Source organism: Apus apus, chromosome 25, assembly GCF_020740795.1.
Source record: "Apus apus isolate bApuApu2 chromosome 25, bApuApu2.pri.cur, whole genome shotgun sequence".
NCBI lineage: Eukaryota > Metazoa > Chordata > Aves > Apodiformes > Apodidae > Apus > Apus apus.
This window is the reverse complement of record NC_067306.1, coordinates 1,464,919-1,480,988: the sequence shown is the minus strand read 5'-3', so window position 1 is coordinate 1,480,988 and position 16,070 is coordinate 1,464,919. Positions and strand designations below refer to the sequence as shown.

The following is a 16,070-nucleotide window of genomic DNA, read 5'->3' as shown; positions in this document are numbered from 1 at the left end:
GAGGTCAAGGGGGGGTCCGGTGCGTTCGTTCCCCCGAGCTGGGCACAGGGGGCTGTTCCCTCTGCCTGTGCTCATGTCCCTTGGCAATCCCACCAGCCACCATCTCTGGGCTCCCAGGCCCAGCTCAGACAAGCTTCTCCTTTCTCTTCCACAGCCTCCGCCTGGTCCGTCTCCCTTGGAGCCTTCTGGAAAAGCATTAACCCTCTGCGAGCAGCCGGCTGAGGAGCAAGGAGCTGCTGAGGGGCTGAGCAGTGGGGAGAGGGGGGCAGATGGGGTGTGGGGGGAGAAGGCAGCCCGGGGACCTCCCCCTGCCCGGCCACGGGTTGTTCCCGGTGACGCACGCAACATCCCGGGGGGATGTGAAGGGTCCTGCCCCCACCCCCGTGGTTTAGCCCCTTGGGACGAGCCCTTCCGAGGTCGGTCGTTCGGGTTTAATTTTAGAAAAGCACTTCTATTTTTAATGAAGAAAAAAATTAAAAAATGTTGAGGGAAACGGAATAAAGAGGGATGACCCAGGGGAGTGAGCACGTCTGCGGGTGGTGTTGACTCTGCTGAAACGACCACAGGGCTGGGGCCCTCGTGGCTCTGGGGGCAAATCCCACTTCTCTGGAGAGATACCAGGGATCCTGTGAGCCCTGAGATGTGGTCACACCGTGCCAAGACACCTCTGTGTCCCCTGGCACGAGAGGCAGCTGCTGCTCCCGGCACGGTGGGTCCAATCCAGGCTCTCCCCACTCCCATCCCCTCTCCGGTGTCCAGGGAAGCTCTGGGGGGAGGACTCAGTTAATCTCAGCATAGCAAAAAGGAACCTTTTTAACACTATGGAAATTTCTGTGAGACGGAAAGAACATTTCAGAGCTTAATTTTTCCCCCAGCTTGGTGAGGTCTGAGGAGGTATTTTGGGGCACCAGGAGGGTTTCCCCTGCCCTTTTCTGAAGCCCCACGCCGATCCTTGCCCTTACACAGCCAGACATAAATGATGCTGTTTTCAGAATGGAAGTTTCCTCCTCTGGGAAAAAGAGATTTTCATGTGCCTGGTCTCTCCCAGTAATGTGGGTTTTTTTAAGCAATAAATACCTGAAATATCTCTGATGGGGAAAAACTGCTCATGCCCCATTAGTTAACCACAGCAGCATCACGTGAAGGGGTGAGGAGAACAGGATCCAGGGAGAGCAGGGGCGGTGCTGGCACCGCCGGGGTGGGCTGGAATTGGTGGGTGAGACTTTCAGAAGACCATGTTTACAGAAAGAAGAGGGATTTCAGAGTCTGGGAATGCTGGATGTGGTTTGTGTTGCCAGCTGAAGACGTGACACTGCGATTTCCTGTCAGCCAAACTCCCGAGAGAAACACGAAGCTGGTGACTTTGCCCCCAGTGTGTTCCCAGAGCACCAGCTGCCCAGGGCTGGTCCCTCACTGCCGAGCCCTGGAGAGGAGGAAAAGCTCCTCATTCCACCACCAAATATAGTCGAAAATCCCAAGCTTGAAATATTCTGGGAGGAATTTCTTCAAGCATAAGTCATATTCTCAATAACCTCTGCTTCATGAGGCTGTATCTGATGTCAACATCTGCAGTGATTAAGAGAGAGTGAGTAACAAGGAATGCATGGAATGGAAACTCAGCTGAGTGTGAAACCAGGAACAATAATTTTCTCTTACTCCGAGGGTTCCTCTCCCCTTGGAGGGCCTGACAACCCCCCCAGCTATGCACAACAATCCCTTCCTCCATGCCCTGGATCAGCCAGCTCCACGCTGGAAGGTGGTGAGACCCAGCCCAGCAGCGGAGGACTGGAAAGGGATGGAGACCAGCAGGCAGGAGAGGTGTTTGCAGACAGACAAACAGCCACAGTGAACAGGGAGAGCTCTTCAGCAGCTGGGACACCGGGCTCTGCAGCTCAGGTTGCAGCCAGGGAGCAGCCCTGCTCTAAGAAGGGCTACACTGGCAGGGGGGGAATCTAGTTTCTCATCCTGGGAGGGTTTTATCAACTCCCAGTTTGGCAGCAGAAGCACCATTGTCTCCAGTATCACTGTCCCAGCTCCTCTGGCGTGTGGTGTGCGCCCCGGGGCTCCCCCCTGGGTGCCATTAGCCCAGTGGTGTTTGATGGTGAGAGCCGATCAAACGGTGATACCGGGGAAGGAGCCTGCACTGTTGGCGTCATTTTCCAGCTCAAACAAAACTGGTTTGGGAAGTGTCACCTTTGGGGAGGAAAGGCCAAAAAACGAAGCCCCAAGCCCTTGCTGAGCTGTTGTGCACGTAAGAAAAAGAGCAGTTAATGGTAATTAAAGACGCCATCAACATTTCACACTTGGCAACGGGCACTGCTGGAGGATCCGCCGCGGGAGCGAGCTGACATTCCAGCTTTTGTCGCCTGCTGCCAGGGACACTTTCCCTGTGTCGCTGCGCTCACATAATGGCAGCCCTTGTGCCGGGCTGGAATGTGCTGCTGCTGAACCCTCGGGCCCTGGGGATCAGAGCGGCCCTGGCAGGAGAACCTCTCCGGCCCCGCGGTGCTTGGTGTGCAGCCCTGCGGGCATCGCCCCGCACCCCGAGCACAAGAGGGGGCGGTTCCAGACCCGCATCCATCTCCCTGCGCTCCGGCGGGGTTGGGGTTGTTTATCGGCAGCGATTCCTGCGTGGAACGGGAGGGGCGGGGGGTCTGGGCGTTCCCCGCCCCGGCGCTGGGCGCACGGTGGGGCTGGCTGCTCGTCACCCCTTGGGGGATGATTTTGGGGGTCTCAGGGCGCTGCCGAGACCGCGGAGCCTGGCGCGGTGCTCAGGACAGCAGCAACACCCAGCGCGGCTGTAGCAGCACAGCCTGCCCTTAGGGATCACCTTCAAGCAGTGGGGAAAAGGGGCTGTTGGAAGCGGTTGTCTCTCCTGGAAGGTTCCACCTCTGCCATCTACCGGTACTGCAAAGATCCCCAGCACATTCATGTCCCTTCCCCATCCCTTGATGTCCTCAAATCCTGCCTGTAATTGGATGTTCCACAAATGTAGTGACAATTCCTAACCTGCAAACTTCCAAGCGAGTCGTTGCGGAGCTGCTGTCAGCTCGTTAGTGATGGGTCAAGTGGGGGCAGCTGAGATTAATTAGGACCATTTATGTTGAGGTGGTCCCTGGTTTTCAGAGCTCAACCTGGGTTCCTACAGCTAAAATCTGGTTCTGAAGGAACAGGAAAACACTTGGAAAGTGAGTCGGGAGGAGAAGGCAGCCATTTAACCATGGGAAGGAAACAGCCACGTTGTAAATAACATGGAGTAAAGTAAGTGCGTTTTATTTTGTGTTCAGTATCTTTGGTTTGAAGGCAATGGAGCAGAAAATCAAAACCTTTTATAAGTAGCAAACATTTATATACTCTAATGGAACAGTGATCTTAGCCTACGTGCGTTTAACGTGTGCCTGCAACTCAGCCAAGGCCTAGAAAGGCAAATACAATCTAACAACTCAGTTATTGCACTGGGCAGGGAGAGGGAGTTGAAGTCTCTTCTGCTTGGTGGTTAAAAGGCACCTGCAGTTTTGGGGGGAAAAAAACCTGCCTTGCTTGATCCAAAGCAGTGAAATAGCTTTCAGGAACCACCTTTTCCTGCTAGAACTGAGCACACAACCCCTGAGTGCTTCTGTTGCAGAAGGCAGGAGTTAGTGAGAGACCCTGGCAAAGTGGAAAAATGTGGCTGAGCTTCTCCCCTTGCAGCTGCCTCCTTCTCCCCCGAATCCCAAGAGAAAACAAAATTAAAAGATCAAAATGTTTTTGGTTCTGAACTAAGATAACATTCTTCAGTGTGGGTCTGCACACCAAATATGAGAGCCCTGTCATTTTTTTATTGCGTGTGCAAACATACACAGTGGGAAAAGAATGTGGTTAATGTTCCCAACACAGGGGCCCCCAGCCCCCCCTGCCTCAGAGGAGCAAACCACACAAGCAAAAGCTCCCAGGTCCCCAAGAATTCCACCAGCTCATTCAGCTGGTCTGATGTGTGTGTCCCTACCTTCTCCCACTGCCACTTCAGCTCTTGCTGGATTGGAAATGTAAGTAGTTGGGCTTTGCAAGTATTAAATGTCTGCAATAAATCCTGCAGGAGTTGAGGGGCAGTCTGTGAGATCCTGAGCATCAAACGGGGTCAGTGCTGCTTCTCATGGTCAGGTACAAGATTTCTTTGTGGAAGTTTGCTTGTGCATTTACCAGATGGAACAGATTCAAGAAGCTGGTGTCTTCCTCATCACGGTCTCCAGCTAGGGCAAAGGAAAGCATTTAAAAATGATCAGTGAAATTAAATTACTTACTTGAAGATAAATCTTACTCCTTCAGTGTTTTCAGCAGAGGCTGGATCAGCAGCCTCTGCTTAGATTTATGAGGCAGCAGCTACTGCACCTGACAGCAGGGCAGCTGTGAACTGGCACAGGAGACTCTCCAACATTCCTTCACCAGCTTGTCCAAAGATGGGTGAGAACAATTGTGCATGACAAGACAAAAATCTGTCCTAACTGAGCAGGCAGTTCATCTTTACAGCTTGCCATCCTCCTCAGGCTGGAGGTTCTCCCCGGGCTGTGGCCAGGGAGCAACTGCAGCCAAAGGGGCTGGCTGGGAGCATGAGTTCAGACACAGCCCAAAGTACCTCAGGCCCTGTGTGCTGGTGAGATGCATCTTAAAAGGCTGTTGGCTTCACTCTCCATGGCACTGGGAGTCTCTTAGACAAGAAAGATTGGGGTAAAAAGTTATAAGTGTCTCCTAATTATGACACTTGGTTGAGTAAAGAGCTCATCCTGGCTGGCAGAGCCCAGGCTCACCTGTCAGCACTGCCTGCAGCATGTCCATGCTCATGTGTGCAAAGGCATTCTCCACACACTGCAGGAAGTGGTTTCTCTCCCCTGGGGTGCTGAAAACTTTGCAGACCTTCTGCATCATTTTCACTGCCCAGTCCATGCAGTACAGGTCCTTCTCACAGACCTGACAGGCAGAGGAAATATCAGAATCACCCTTTGTGATGAGTTCAAGGCTATAGAAGAGAAGATTAAATCTTAGAATTAACTACGGATTCTCCTGAATGACTGGGTGGGTTGCGGCCATGGCCTGGAAATGAGGGCTTTTTATGAGGACATGGAGGTTGTTCTAGGGAGGAGCTTCTCAACCTGCTGCTAGTGGTACTTTTCCTCCTCTAGGATGGGTTGTTATCTTGTGGAGATGTGCTGGTCAGGGACCAGGGGGTGGAAGAGAACTGAGCCTCTTGCTGGACTTACTCCTGGTAGGCAGGAGTAGATGAAGAGAGTTTTCAAGTCTGAGAAGGGAAATGTGGGGAGACCAAAGGGCTGAGCCTGCTCTGTTGGGTGGTACTCACCAAAGCCAGGAAGACTGTCAGCCTGGCTAGCTCCATGGCTCTCCTGTTCACAGCTTTACTGGCCATAAAAGTGAAGCAAATGTTGTTTCCACTCAGAATCAGAAGCCGGGCGTTGTTCTCCATGAGCCACTCCCGGGGAACAACTTGGGGATCAAAACAGAGAATTTTAGGGATCTTTGAACAAAAAGGAAGGAGTGTCACCCACACTGTGCTGGAGAAGATTGATTTATGACTTGTTGGCTTTGACAGCTAACCAGCATTTTGAGGGAATACCCTCTGGAATCCAGTTGCAGCAATGAAGTCATACAAGCAGTTCCTCCCAGCAGTGCAGTTGGAGCTCGACACGGTGGCCTCTGTGGTACAATCTCACCCCAAACCAACCCTCTGTGTAGCTGTTCATGTGGTTCAGTTGAATTTTGGCTGAAACAAATGTTATGTTTTCAGCTTGGACCACGTTTCCTCAATAATGGTTAGATGAGACTTGAATTGTAAAGGTCTAAAACATTTCAGAGGGGGGGAAGGACAGCCTGGCTTTGGGAGCAGTGCTGGGTTCCTCCCATCCCTGGCTGCTGAGGGTAATGACTTTTCCAGTTATGCCACAGCTTCCATGAGGAATGTTGCAGTCAGTTTCCCAAGGCACCTCCTCCCCTGCAGCACGTTTATTGCCAGGTTTGGAGGCCACAGGCAGGTAATCCCAGGGATTAATGATAAAGGCACAAACACACCTGACAGCTCATCCACAAGACTGATAACGTCGTCTGCTGTCCATTCTCTGGCTTCTGTGTCATACAGCAGTTTGATTGCATCTGCCAGACCTTTCAGACTGGTCTCATCTGTTGGTCCTTCTGTCATTTTCTGCCAAACCACATGTCCTGAGCAATATATTAATCATAAATCCTATTAAGTGACAGAGTAGTGCATTTATTTATTTCTAGCCAAGGAAGGTGCTAAATTGGGCCTCACAGTGCAGCCTGAGGAAGGGACTCAGGACCCACCACTCAGTCTTTGGGACAGTGACATTCTTCCCCCCCCATCTGTCATTTAGCAGGGACAGTGGCAGTTGCAGCACAAATCAAAGGGTGATTTAAAGAAACCCAGGTCTGATAATTAAGTGAACAAGCAGGCTTTTCTGCAGGGGAGCAAGTGCTGCTTGGAGGTGCATTTGAGCTAAGTCTCCCCAAAGCAGGGGAGCACAGAGGAGCAGGGGTGCAATTTCTTCACTTGAATTGTAACTTTTTATGTATCTATGGATGTACAGATACATACACACACTATCAAATACAGGAATGATCTATAAGTTGGTTAGTTCTTCTTAAGCAGAGCAATTTTTCTAGGCAACATGATCACATTCTATTTGCATGAAGCTGCATTGCCAGAAATGCTGCATCCTGCAAGGAAACCTCATTCTCAGGGATCACACTTGACAAATTAACACCCCCTCCCCCCCCAATCCCAGACTAGTCACCATCGAGGGAGGACACTGGCCCAAAGATGATGTAGAGCAGGCGAGCTTGGTTGACCATGGGCCAGGGCTTTAAAATGCGGGTCAACCAGAAAGCAGAGTCACTCCTGTGGCTCCAGTGGTTGAGCAGCACAGCCCGGCAGTACAGCCTGATCCGCAGCTCCAGCTTCCGGGCACTGCCTGCAGGAAAGAGTGTGGATTGCAGGAATCCAGCCGGCTGCCTGCAACGTGGGTCATCACTACTTGTTGGGGTTTTTTTAATAGGAAGAGAAAGAAGGGTTTTCTTAAAGCTGCCTAAGAACATCTAGGGAGCTGAACTTAAATTCTCAGCTGTGATTTCCTGAGTCTGGCTTTTCTGGGTCTGTTGGCCACAGAATCTATTGTGCCCCCTCTGGCCCCTTGCTGCAGCTCGTGCCTGGCTTCAGGGGCCCTCAGCTCTGTCTTTTGGTTACTTTACTCTTTTCTCTCTGATGGCATCCGTAAGTGGAAGCAGGAGGAAGTTGTTTAGATGGTTGCGTATAAAGTGTCCCACAGAAAGACCCAGTTCTGTGCTGGGCAACCTGAGAATTTCTGGAGAGGTGTGTGCCACGTCAGTGATGTGTTTCAGAAATACTAAATCCAGCTTTTTGCTGCATCACTGGATTTCTGTGTTGGATCCTTTCCCACAGATTTCACTGGCTTGGTGTAAAGATTCAAATCCATGTTGCTGTTTAAGTATATACATCACTTATCCATTGGTTTGATGATTCAGAAAACCCTAAACACCTCTCAAGAGAAGTGTCCTCACTACATGATTTGTGTCAAAGACAAAGGGACTTTGCTTTGCTTTTGGTGAAGAAAAAATAGCTGCATCTCCCTAGATGAGGGGCAAGTATTTGGTTTAGAATGCCACATTTCTGAGCAAAGCTGGGGCTGGCAGAACATGCAGGAGAGCCAGGAAAGGGCTCGTGCTGGAAGGCTTAGCTGAGCTAAATCACTCTCAGCTCCAGATACATCTTGTTTGCACTAATCAAGATGCGTTTTCTGACTTCTCCATGATGGCACTTTCTGATCTTGTAGGACTTGGGTCTGTCTGGTGCTTACCTGGTTTGCTGCTGACAACTGTCTGCACCTTACGGGGCAGATTGCTCAGCTCACAGAGGAAGTTAAACACACGATGACACTCCAGTTCATCCCAGCCTGCCGTTAGGATCTGAGGATTGGGAAAGAAAGGGGGTAAAAATTAATAGATTGAGCCTTAGATGCCACTCCTCACGTTAGATGAATACCATCTGTCCTGCAACTTATGAGGAGAACAGAGGGGGAAGGTGTCACACCTGGAGTGTGGTGCTTGCAAAGCATCTCCCTGATGAGTATGGGGAACCATTATCTGCTCGAGGTGCTGTAGGTGATGGCAGAGGTTGTTCTTGGGCTTAATGCAGCCCCAAAACACAAGCTGCTAATGCTGCTCCAGTATTATAGAATCATGGAATGGTTCAGGTTGGAAAGGGACTTTAAAGATCATCAGGTTCCAACCTCCCTGCCATGAGCAGGGACACCTCCAACCAGCCCAGGCTGCACAAGCCTCATCCAACCTGCCCTTGAACACCTCCAGGGAGGGGGCAGCCACAGCTTCCCTGGGCAACCTGTTCCAGTGCCTTCCTACCCTCATGGGGAAGAATTTCTTCCTGATGTCCAACCTCAATCTCCCCTCTTTCAGTTTAAAACCTTTAGTCTTTGTCCTATCACTGTCCTCTGTGGTGAAAAGTCTCTCCTCATCTTTCCTGTAGGCTCCCTTTAGGTATTGGAAGGTGCTAAGCTGTGCATTGCCAAAATAATTCCTTTGGCACTGTTTTTGTCTTGTTTTGTTTAAATTAATTTTAAGCTAACAATAATATTCTGGCATGTGAAGTGTCTAGCCATTTACTTTTAAACTAAACCACCTCTGCTCCTTGGTTTGTGAATTTGAAGCTGTGTAATAAAATGCTCCCCTCCTCCCATGTCTCCTTGGATAATAAATCTCTAATCAAAATCCAAACTGGTTGGTAGGGAAACCCAGACCGAGGAATCAAGAGTCAAATCAGCAACTTTAACAATCAGAAAGGAAATTGAGGGAACTGTGTGAAAAAATATCCCCCCTTACCTCCCAAGGCTGAAAATAGTTTTATACTTCTAGATTAATTTAGAAAATAATCTTAGTTTTCTTTTATATTTGTGATACTTGCCTTCTCTCCACAAAGATACTGTACCTGTAAGAACACCCCATAGCACTGCAGTCCTAAACAATGCAGAGGGTTTGGGCACCCATTGAGCTTAAAACAGGAAATCTGCAAGTGTGAAACACCAATAATTTATCTGAACTGGGATGAAAAATGCTGTGCTGCTTGTGCACCTCAACACCCATTAGAGTGATTCAGGATTCCCTTCCCTAATTGGATAAGGAAACAAGTTACAGCATCAATGTTATGACCCAGCATTGTGTTCCAAACTGTGGCCAAAGGGGTGAGCAAAAGGGCTCTAAGAAGTGCAAGGTTGTGTTCAGCAGAGTGACATTTCTGGGCAGACTTGTGCTTTTCCAAGCCAAATTCCTAGTAGTCCAGAAACTGGAGGAAAGCTGCAAAGCACTGATCTGGGAATGTGGAATCCCAGTAGGACAGCTGTGTGCTCAGTGTGCTGGTTTAGGCTCTTCTGTTACTGTTAGAGAGATTGATTGTAAATCAATATATTCATTACACTGCAGTAATAAGCTCCAGCAAAGGGACAGTTAAAGGCATAATTCAACTAATTGCCTTCTGTGAGTGCAAAGGGCAGCTTCATAGAATCATGAAATGATTTGGGTTGGAAGGGAGCTCAAAGATCATCCAGATCTAACCCCCTGCATGGGCAGGGACACCTCCCACCAGCCCAGGTTGCTCCAAGCCTCATCCAACCTGCCCTTCAACACTGCCAGGGATGGGGTTTGCAGCACCAGTGAGAGGAATGTGAACTTACCTCTGAGAGAACCTTGTGGATAAACTTCAGCCTGTCTTTTGTAGGCAGGAGAAGTGTGCATCTCTTGAGCAACAGCCCTGTGAACACAAGGAACACTTACAGGACTCTGAGTTACAGACATGGCACAGGGGTTACTGGAGGAGCTCCAGCATTCCCAGGCACACACTGGGAAAAGCTGCTGGAAGGCAGGAAGAACAGCACCCTGGACTTTGGAGAAGGGCTGTGGGCTTTGTAGCAGGGACATCTTTTCCTAAAGAAAAGTTGTCAGGTGGTACCTAAGTTTCCTTTGCCAGAATTTGTTTATTGTGTTGTTTTAAAGCCCTATTAAAATCACAATGTTTGTTTTAGAATCACAGCTGTTAAAAATGTTGGAAATACACGTTACTTGTGGCACCTCTTCTAACAGCACCCTGGGGAGTGCTGGTTTTCCCCTTACATCATGGAAACCTGAGCTTCCAAACTTTTTTTCCAAGATAGCCACATGCTCTAAAAAGAAAATATTCTAAACTATGTTAATGTAAAACATGGCTAAGAGGTGAAATAATTTTCCTACACAGGACTGAAATGGTTTGTGTTCAGGGTGTCAGTCTGGAGTCCATTGTAGTGTGGAACAGCTGTTTGTTAAGCAGCATATTTTACACTACTGATAGGGAACAGGTTAACAACTTGCTGTTCAAAACCTACCAGAATAAATTACATATATATCACTTGTTAATTGTACAAGACATCCAGAGAAAAGTATGAACTTTTCTGGGGAAAAAAAAAACCCAACAATATCTTTTTTTTTAAATTATTTTCCCCTGAATTGTCAGTGTCCCCAAAAACACTGAACTTCTCCAATGTCTAAAAAGCACTTTCTGCCTTTCCTGTGGTTCTTAATGGGCTCTTCCCTTGCTTGGCAGTGCTAGCCCTGCATGGCAGCCTGCATTTATGCATCAGCCTGGCACAGGCTCCAAAGCAAAGTCAAGTCAATTTTGTATTGACTGGATCAGGCCTTGGAGAGAATTCCCTGCAGGACAGCAGTGACTGTGCAGGCAGTGGAGTTGCAAGTCTGGGTGGTGTGGGGAAAAAAATGGCTTGAGTAGAAAGGGCTGAGTTAAAGGAACTGCTTCTGGTTTGGCACAGGAGCCCCGTGAGGGAGGGCAGTGCCACCCTCATCTACAACCCAAGTTCACTTTAAACAATGAAATTCTGACCCCACTCCAAGTGTAGGAGGACTTTGCAATGGACTTGAGTGGGGCCAGAGCCCTCTGAGATTGAGTGAGTTTTATGTCACCTGTGGGAGGAATTTTTCCTATTCAGTCCAGTCTTTCCTGCTGTAAATATTGATTTTTGCAACTGACCCCTTAACAGAAATGTTCATTTGAGCCTTCCACTGATGGCACAGATGCTGACAAGACCTTTATATTTTGAATTTGTCACGTTTTACTGCTAGGCCTGTAGTGATGGGTTCACAGCTACATCTAAATAAAAAGTTGGCATTTGTAGTTACTACAAAGCCCAAAGGCATTTTGATTTTTTAAAAGAATTGTAGTATTTCAGGCTTCATTTAAAAAATAACCCACTACTATTTATTTCAAGATGCCACAAAACCTCCACGGGTGGCTTACAATAGGAAGGTTTTGGTCTAAATGACTTCAGCAGTATGAGAGCAGAAGAGCTGACATTTGCATGTTGCCCTTAGGCTAAGAGTGAGAGGGAAACGTGTTCTTTGTGCCCATGTCAGCCTTGGAGCTGACACAAAGCTGCCAAGGGGAATGCTTGTCCTTGGCAACTGTGACAACCTTTTTGTGATGAGCTACTTCTTTCCTGAGAAGTGGGGTGTGATCTGCAGGGCAGGGAGTATCAAGCAGCCCTTCTGATGGCAGCTGCTGTAGAATTGGGCTGGGTTTCAGTTCTGTGGCTGCATTTCCCAGGCTGAGGAATGTGAGCAGCTCCAGAGTAATCCATGAAGGAAGGCTCAGCAGCCAGATTCCTCCAGCCAGTGTGGGGCCTGGGACTCCTGGGTTCTGCTGCAGTTTCCAGTGGTGGTGTCCAAACAACCTAAATCTGGAAACACCTACTGCTGGGAGCTGATCTTCTGCCTGAGCCCTGCTTGCCATTCAATAGGAAAAAACACACACAGAGGAGGCAGACCAGGCATAATTTTTTCCATAACTAAGAGGTTTTGGAGTAACTTCAGGTAATTCCTCCTCCCTCCTCCCAGCCAGTTAATGGTATTTGAGTGGACTGTTTGGCACAGGGAAGAACTTCCCTTTCAGAGGGAGCTGCACAAATGATTTGGGCCATAACCTGAACATTTTCCCAATCAATGCAAAGAAACTTTTTAGCTGAGCTGGGGTCTCCTCTAATTGTTACCATTTGCATTAAAGGATCACCTAGAGACTTGTAGTGCTCTAAAATAGAGCATCCTTCTCTCGTGCCAGGTAGCTCAGAGTTATGAAAGTCTTGCAGTAAAAGCCTTCGGTTTCCTGATGGGCTTGAGATGTAATTAATGAGGCGGTTGCTGATGGTTTTTGACACCATGCTCAGCATGCTGATGTCCTTCACTGGAAAAAGCAGAACCCAGGATACTAGTCAGTCTTTCCTGCAATCAAAATACTGATCACTCATCAATAACCTGATCTGACTTCCAAAAGAAGCCAAGTACTAAAATTTACAAAGAAAACGTTTAATTACTGTTTATCTCCTCTGTCAAGAAAACGTAATACTTTGAAATTGATAGATCTGAGGAATGCTCCTAACAGGTCCAAACCACCTCAAATAGCTTGTAATTATCATTTAAATTTTGGTCGTTTGGTTCATCATACATAAGAGCTGCAATTTCAGAGAATAAGTCACACAAAATGACTTCAACTTAGCTACAAGGTGTAACATTTTAAATAATAATGACTTTTCCTCAATAGAAAACTGTTGTGGTAAATTCCAGATGTTGGGAGAAGTACCTTTCTGCACAGGCCCTCACCTGAAAGATAATTCAATACCATTTGGAAGATCTCTAATGGAAGTGTTTTAAAATATCCCAGTGCTGACAGAGATTGGGAATCCATGTCCAGGGTGTTGCAGGGCTGCCGGGAGCGCCGGTTACTGCGCCGGAATTTCTGGTTGGGAATCAAGGTGTAGCTGGTCCCTCCCAAGGATGCCATTGTCCTTAGGCCCATAAACCACCTGGAGAGGAACACATGGAAGTCCTGTTTTCAGAGGAGGAAAATACTACACCCACAACTAGGCTAAGAGGGGAGTCACTGCATTGTCAGCACAGCAATGGAGGGGCAAAGTCTCGTGGAATGTGTAGGATAAGGTCAGTTGCAACTGAGTGCAGTGATAAACAATTTATGAAATAGTTTTCTAATTTCATGTCTGAGGGGATGGAATATTCAGCTGATCTTAGAGGAGGAACAGATAAAAGCATTGGAGGGCATCATGCGAGTGGGATGTACTCCAGAAAGTGAGGAAGATAACTCTGAAGGAAGTATTTGTGATGGAACAAGCTGCAGTAATTAACAACGTTATTTTCCCTCCTTACACTAATTATTCAACAGAACAGAGAAAAGTTAGAGGGATGGTATTGAAATGATTGCCAGGTTGCTTGGTTCCTTTGAGGTGGCAACCAGGCTTCCACACGTGCTTGTGCATGGCCAAAAAAACCCCACAAAGATCACAAGTGACAAAGTGATGCTTCAAACAATTTCTTTCCTGCAGCGTTTGATATGTGGCTTAATTTCACATCACAACCAGATGTGTGATATACAGAGAGATGATACAAGATTGCAATCTAAAAACACCCCAAAAAGATCTAAAAAGATCAAGAAATATGTTCTTTAGGTTTGCCTTCTCCTGTCTGAGTCTCTAGAAGGTCTGCAACAATGAGTTGGTGACTCACAACCTCTTAAATATTATTATTTTTTTAAACAGAGATTTTTTTTCCCCACTATTTCCTGTTTCCAGCAGCTGAGGCTCCAGAGAAACTGCCAAAGAGCCTGAGTGCTCCAGTATGATCCCAAGAGCTGGCAGCACTGGTGGTAATGTAACTGGAACCCATCCAAGCTGCAGGGCAACATCCCAGTTACCATCAGTGGGAAACAGACTCGGAGAATAGGCCCCATTGTTTCAAAGATTGAAAATTTACAGAAATTACAGAAAACAAGTTCCAAGCACTCTTCATATTTATTACAAAAGCACGCAAGGCAGCCCTCCCTGATGTGCCACTGAGGAAGCCTTCCACATCCACAATGGGAGCCCTGTTTGTACTGACAACTGAAAGAATATGGGGCATTTCATTCCAAAGGGTTACAAATGGGTCTGGGTGCTGGATAGAGTTTGCATTGTGCAGCTAAGGAAGTTGTACTTCACTGGAAGTCACTGTAATTTAGGGGTGGTGCAATTCTAGCTCTACTAAAGACAGAGTTTAAACTTTCACCAGCCTCATGAGCAAATGGCACTGCTCCTAAAATTAGTGCTTCATTAGGCCTTCGCACTGCTCAGGCAAGAGGCAGAAAATGGATCTAACACCTTTAAGAAGAATCAAGAAACCACCTACAGATAAACATATGGTTATGTGAGAAAATGTTTGTCATCTCCAAGCAAAGTCTGGAGTCAGTGGAAATTTTATGCACACAACAGTGGATCCAGGACTACTTAAATTCCTTGTGTACGATACACAAAGCAGCTCCACTCCTGTTTATAATAAACAAGGCACCACTAAACTTTGCTCAAGAGGGGCTAAATCTGATACCTATTTCTGATTCATGCTTTAGAAATAAAGTTGCAATCCTAGGATACTTTCTTTTCCTCCCCCTCTCCCCTGGCTGTCTTTAGCAGGACTATACCGTGGGGGTTTATGGCATCTTCAAGTGTTTTTTGGACAATCTTACCTTGCAATTGTGCTATGTGGAAGAAAAAAACACTTCACCACAAAGGAGGTTTTCAGAAGTACTCGCCCAGTTCCAGTCTGTTTCTATTCAGTTTGGTTGAAGTTGAATTGACTATCACTATTTTAATTCAGAGCAGACCTAGGCAAAATGAATGTAGATAAAAATGAGTACAAGCAGCGAGTTTCAAAGCCAAAGCTTAGAGACTTTACTGAAAGCTCCCAGTTGCTTCCTCTTTGACTTAACGTGGTTTTTATTTCTTAGGGAGTTCAGCCAGAGCGGGGCAATGGTCTGTGCATCTCCATCTGCTGCTGGGATACCACTTGTTTAGAGAACTGCTTCACCCAGACCGGAAAATCGCAAGGTAAATGTTAAATATTTAACAAGCTGAACTCAAAATATTAGCCAAGAAGGGTCACCTTATTTGTTGCTATAAGCTAATTTGTTTACAAGGCAGAAAGCATCAACTTTCTACCCAGTCTAGAATGGTTCTTGTCCTTAAGCAGTTGCTAAACTCCTGCTAATGGATGCACGTTTGTTCCTGATATTTTGCTGAATCCTGTGTTAGCATTTGGCAAACAGTTATTGCAAAAGGTTGTTTACTTTGGAGATTGCTTTAGAACATTTCTGTTTCCCTGCCCCTCGCACAGAGCAGTAAAGCTAATCACTTCAAATATTAACTTGACAAGATTTGTTTTTCTTTTTGTTCGCCCCGTTTTCTCTTTTACCCTGTCAGTGCAAATAAAAACGCACTAGTTCAAGTGAGGGATGGCAAACCTTAAACCGAGCGCAGCTGTGGAGTTATGTTGTTATCCCCTGGCCTACACCAAAAGGTTACAAAAAAAAATGTGGTTTTATTTATGCTAAAGGCTCTACATCAGATTGGTAACACAGACCAGTCCTCTAAGCATCTAAATTGATTAAGAACCATGAGTAGAAAGCAAATCTTGGGGGAATCCCAGCGCTGATGATTATTTTATTGTGAGGGAGGGTCTGATTCGGGTTCATCCCCCCAGGGTCTGAGCAGAGGGGAAACACCAGCACCCACTATTTTCCCCTCAGCCCAGCCTGGGTTTGCTCCTTAGACTGCAATATTTGAAGGACCGGGTTATACCTGGCCTTTTATCTGCTCTTTTAGGTCAGAATTAGCTGGGCTGCAAGCAGGCCTTGAGGCTGAACGACCCGCTAGGCCACGTCCTCCCTCCCCCACGGCCCTGCCAGAACCGGGGCCCGGGGGGGCTAAAACTGTCACCCGCACCCCCAGAACTCCCCGCAGCGCGTGGAGAAGCTCTCCTGGTCCGTCCCTACTTACAGGCGGCTGCGTTTTACCTCAGGGAAATCCCCCGTCCCACAAACAGCCCCCGGGCCGGGGCGCCCACCGGGCTGCTCTGAGGGGAGCGGCGCAGGGCCGGGGGGGCGTGGGGCAAAGCAGCCC

At 47.6% G+C, this 16,070-nt stretch overlaps 1 protein-coding gene across 1 annotated transcript; it reads right to left on the bottom strand.

Annotated features, from left to right (window-relative positions):
* Positions 1 to 4,107: 4,107 nt before the first annotated feature.
* On the bottom strand, positions 4,108 to 12,910 carry FBXO47 (F-box protein 47). Its single transcript, XM_051640178.1, has 10 exons — positions 12,730 to 12,910; positions 12,143 to 12,313; positions 9,765 to 9,841; positions 9,023 to 9,100; positions 7,878 to 7,986; positions 6,798 to 6,974; positions 6,058 to 6,204; positions 5,333 to 5,475; positions 4,785 to 4,944; positions 4,108 to 4,229 (listed from the first exon to the last, which is right to left on the bottom strand). The coding sequence occupies exons 1-10, from the start codon at positions 12,908 to 12,910 to the stop codon at positions 4,108 to 4,110; spliced, it is 1,365 nt and encodes a 454-aa protein (XP_051496138.1).
* Positions 12,911 to 16,070: the final 3,160 nt, after the last annotated feature.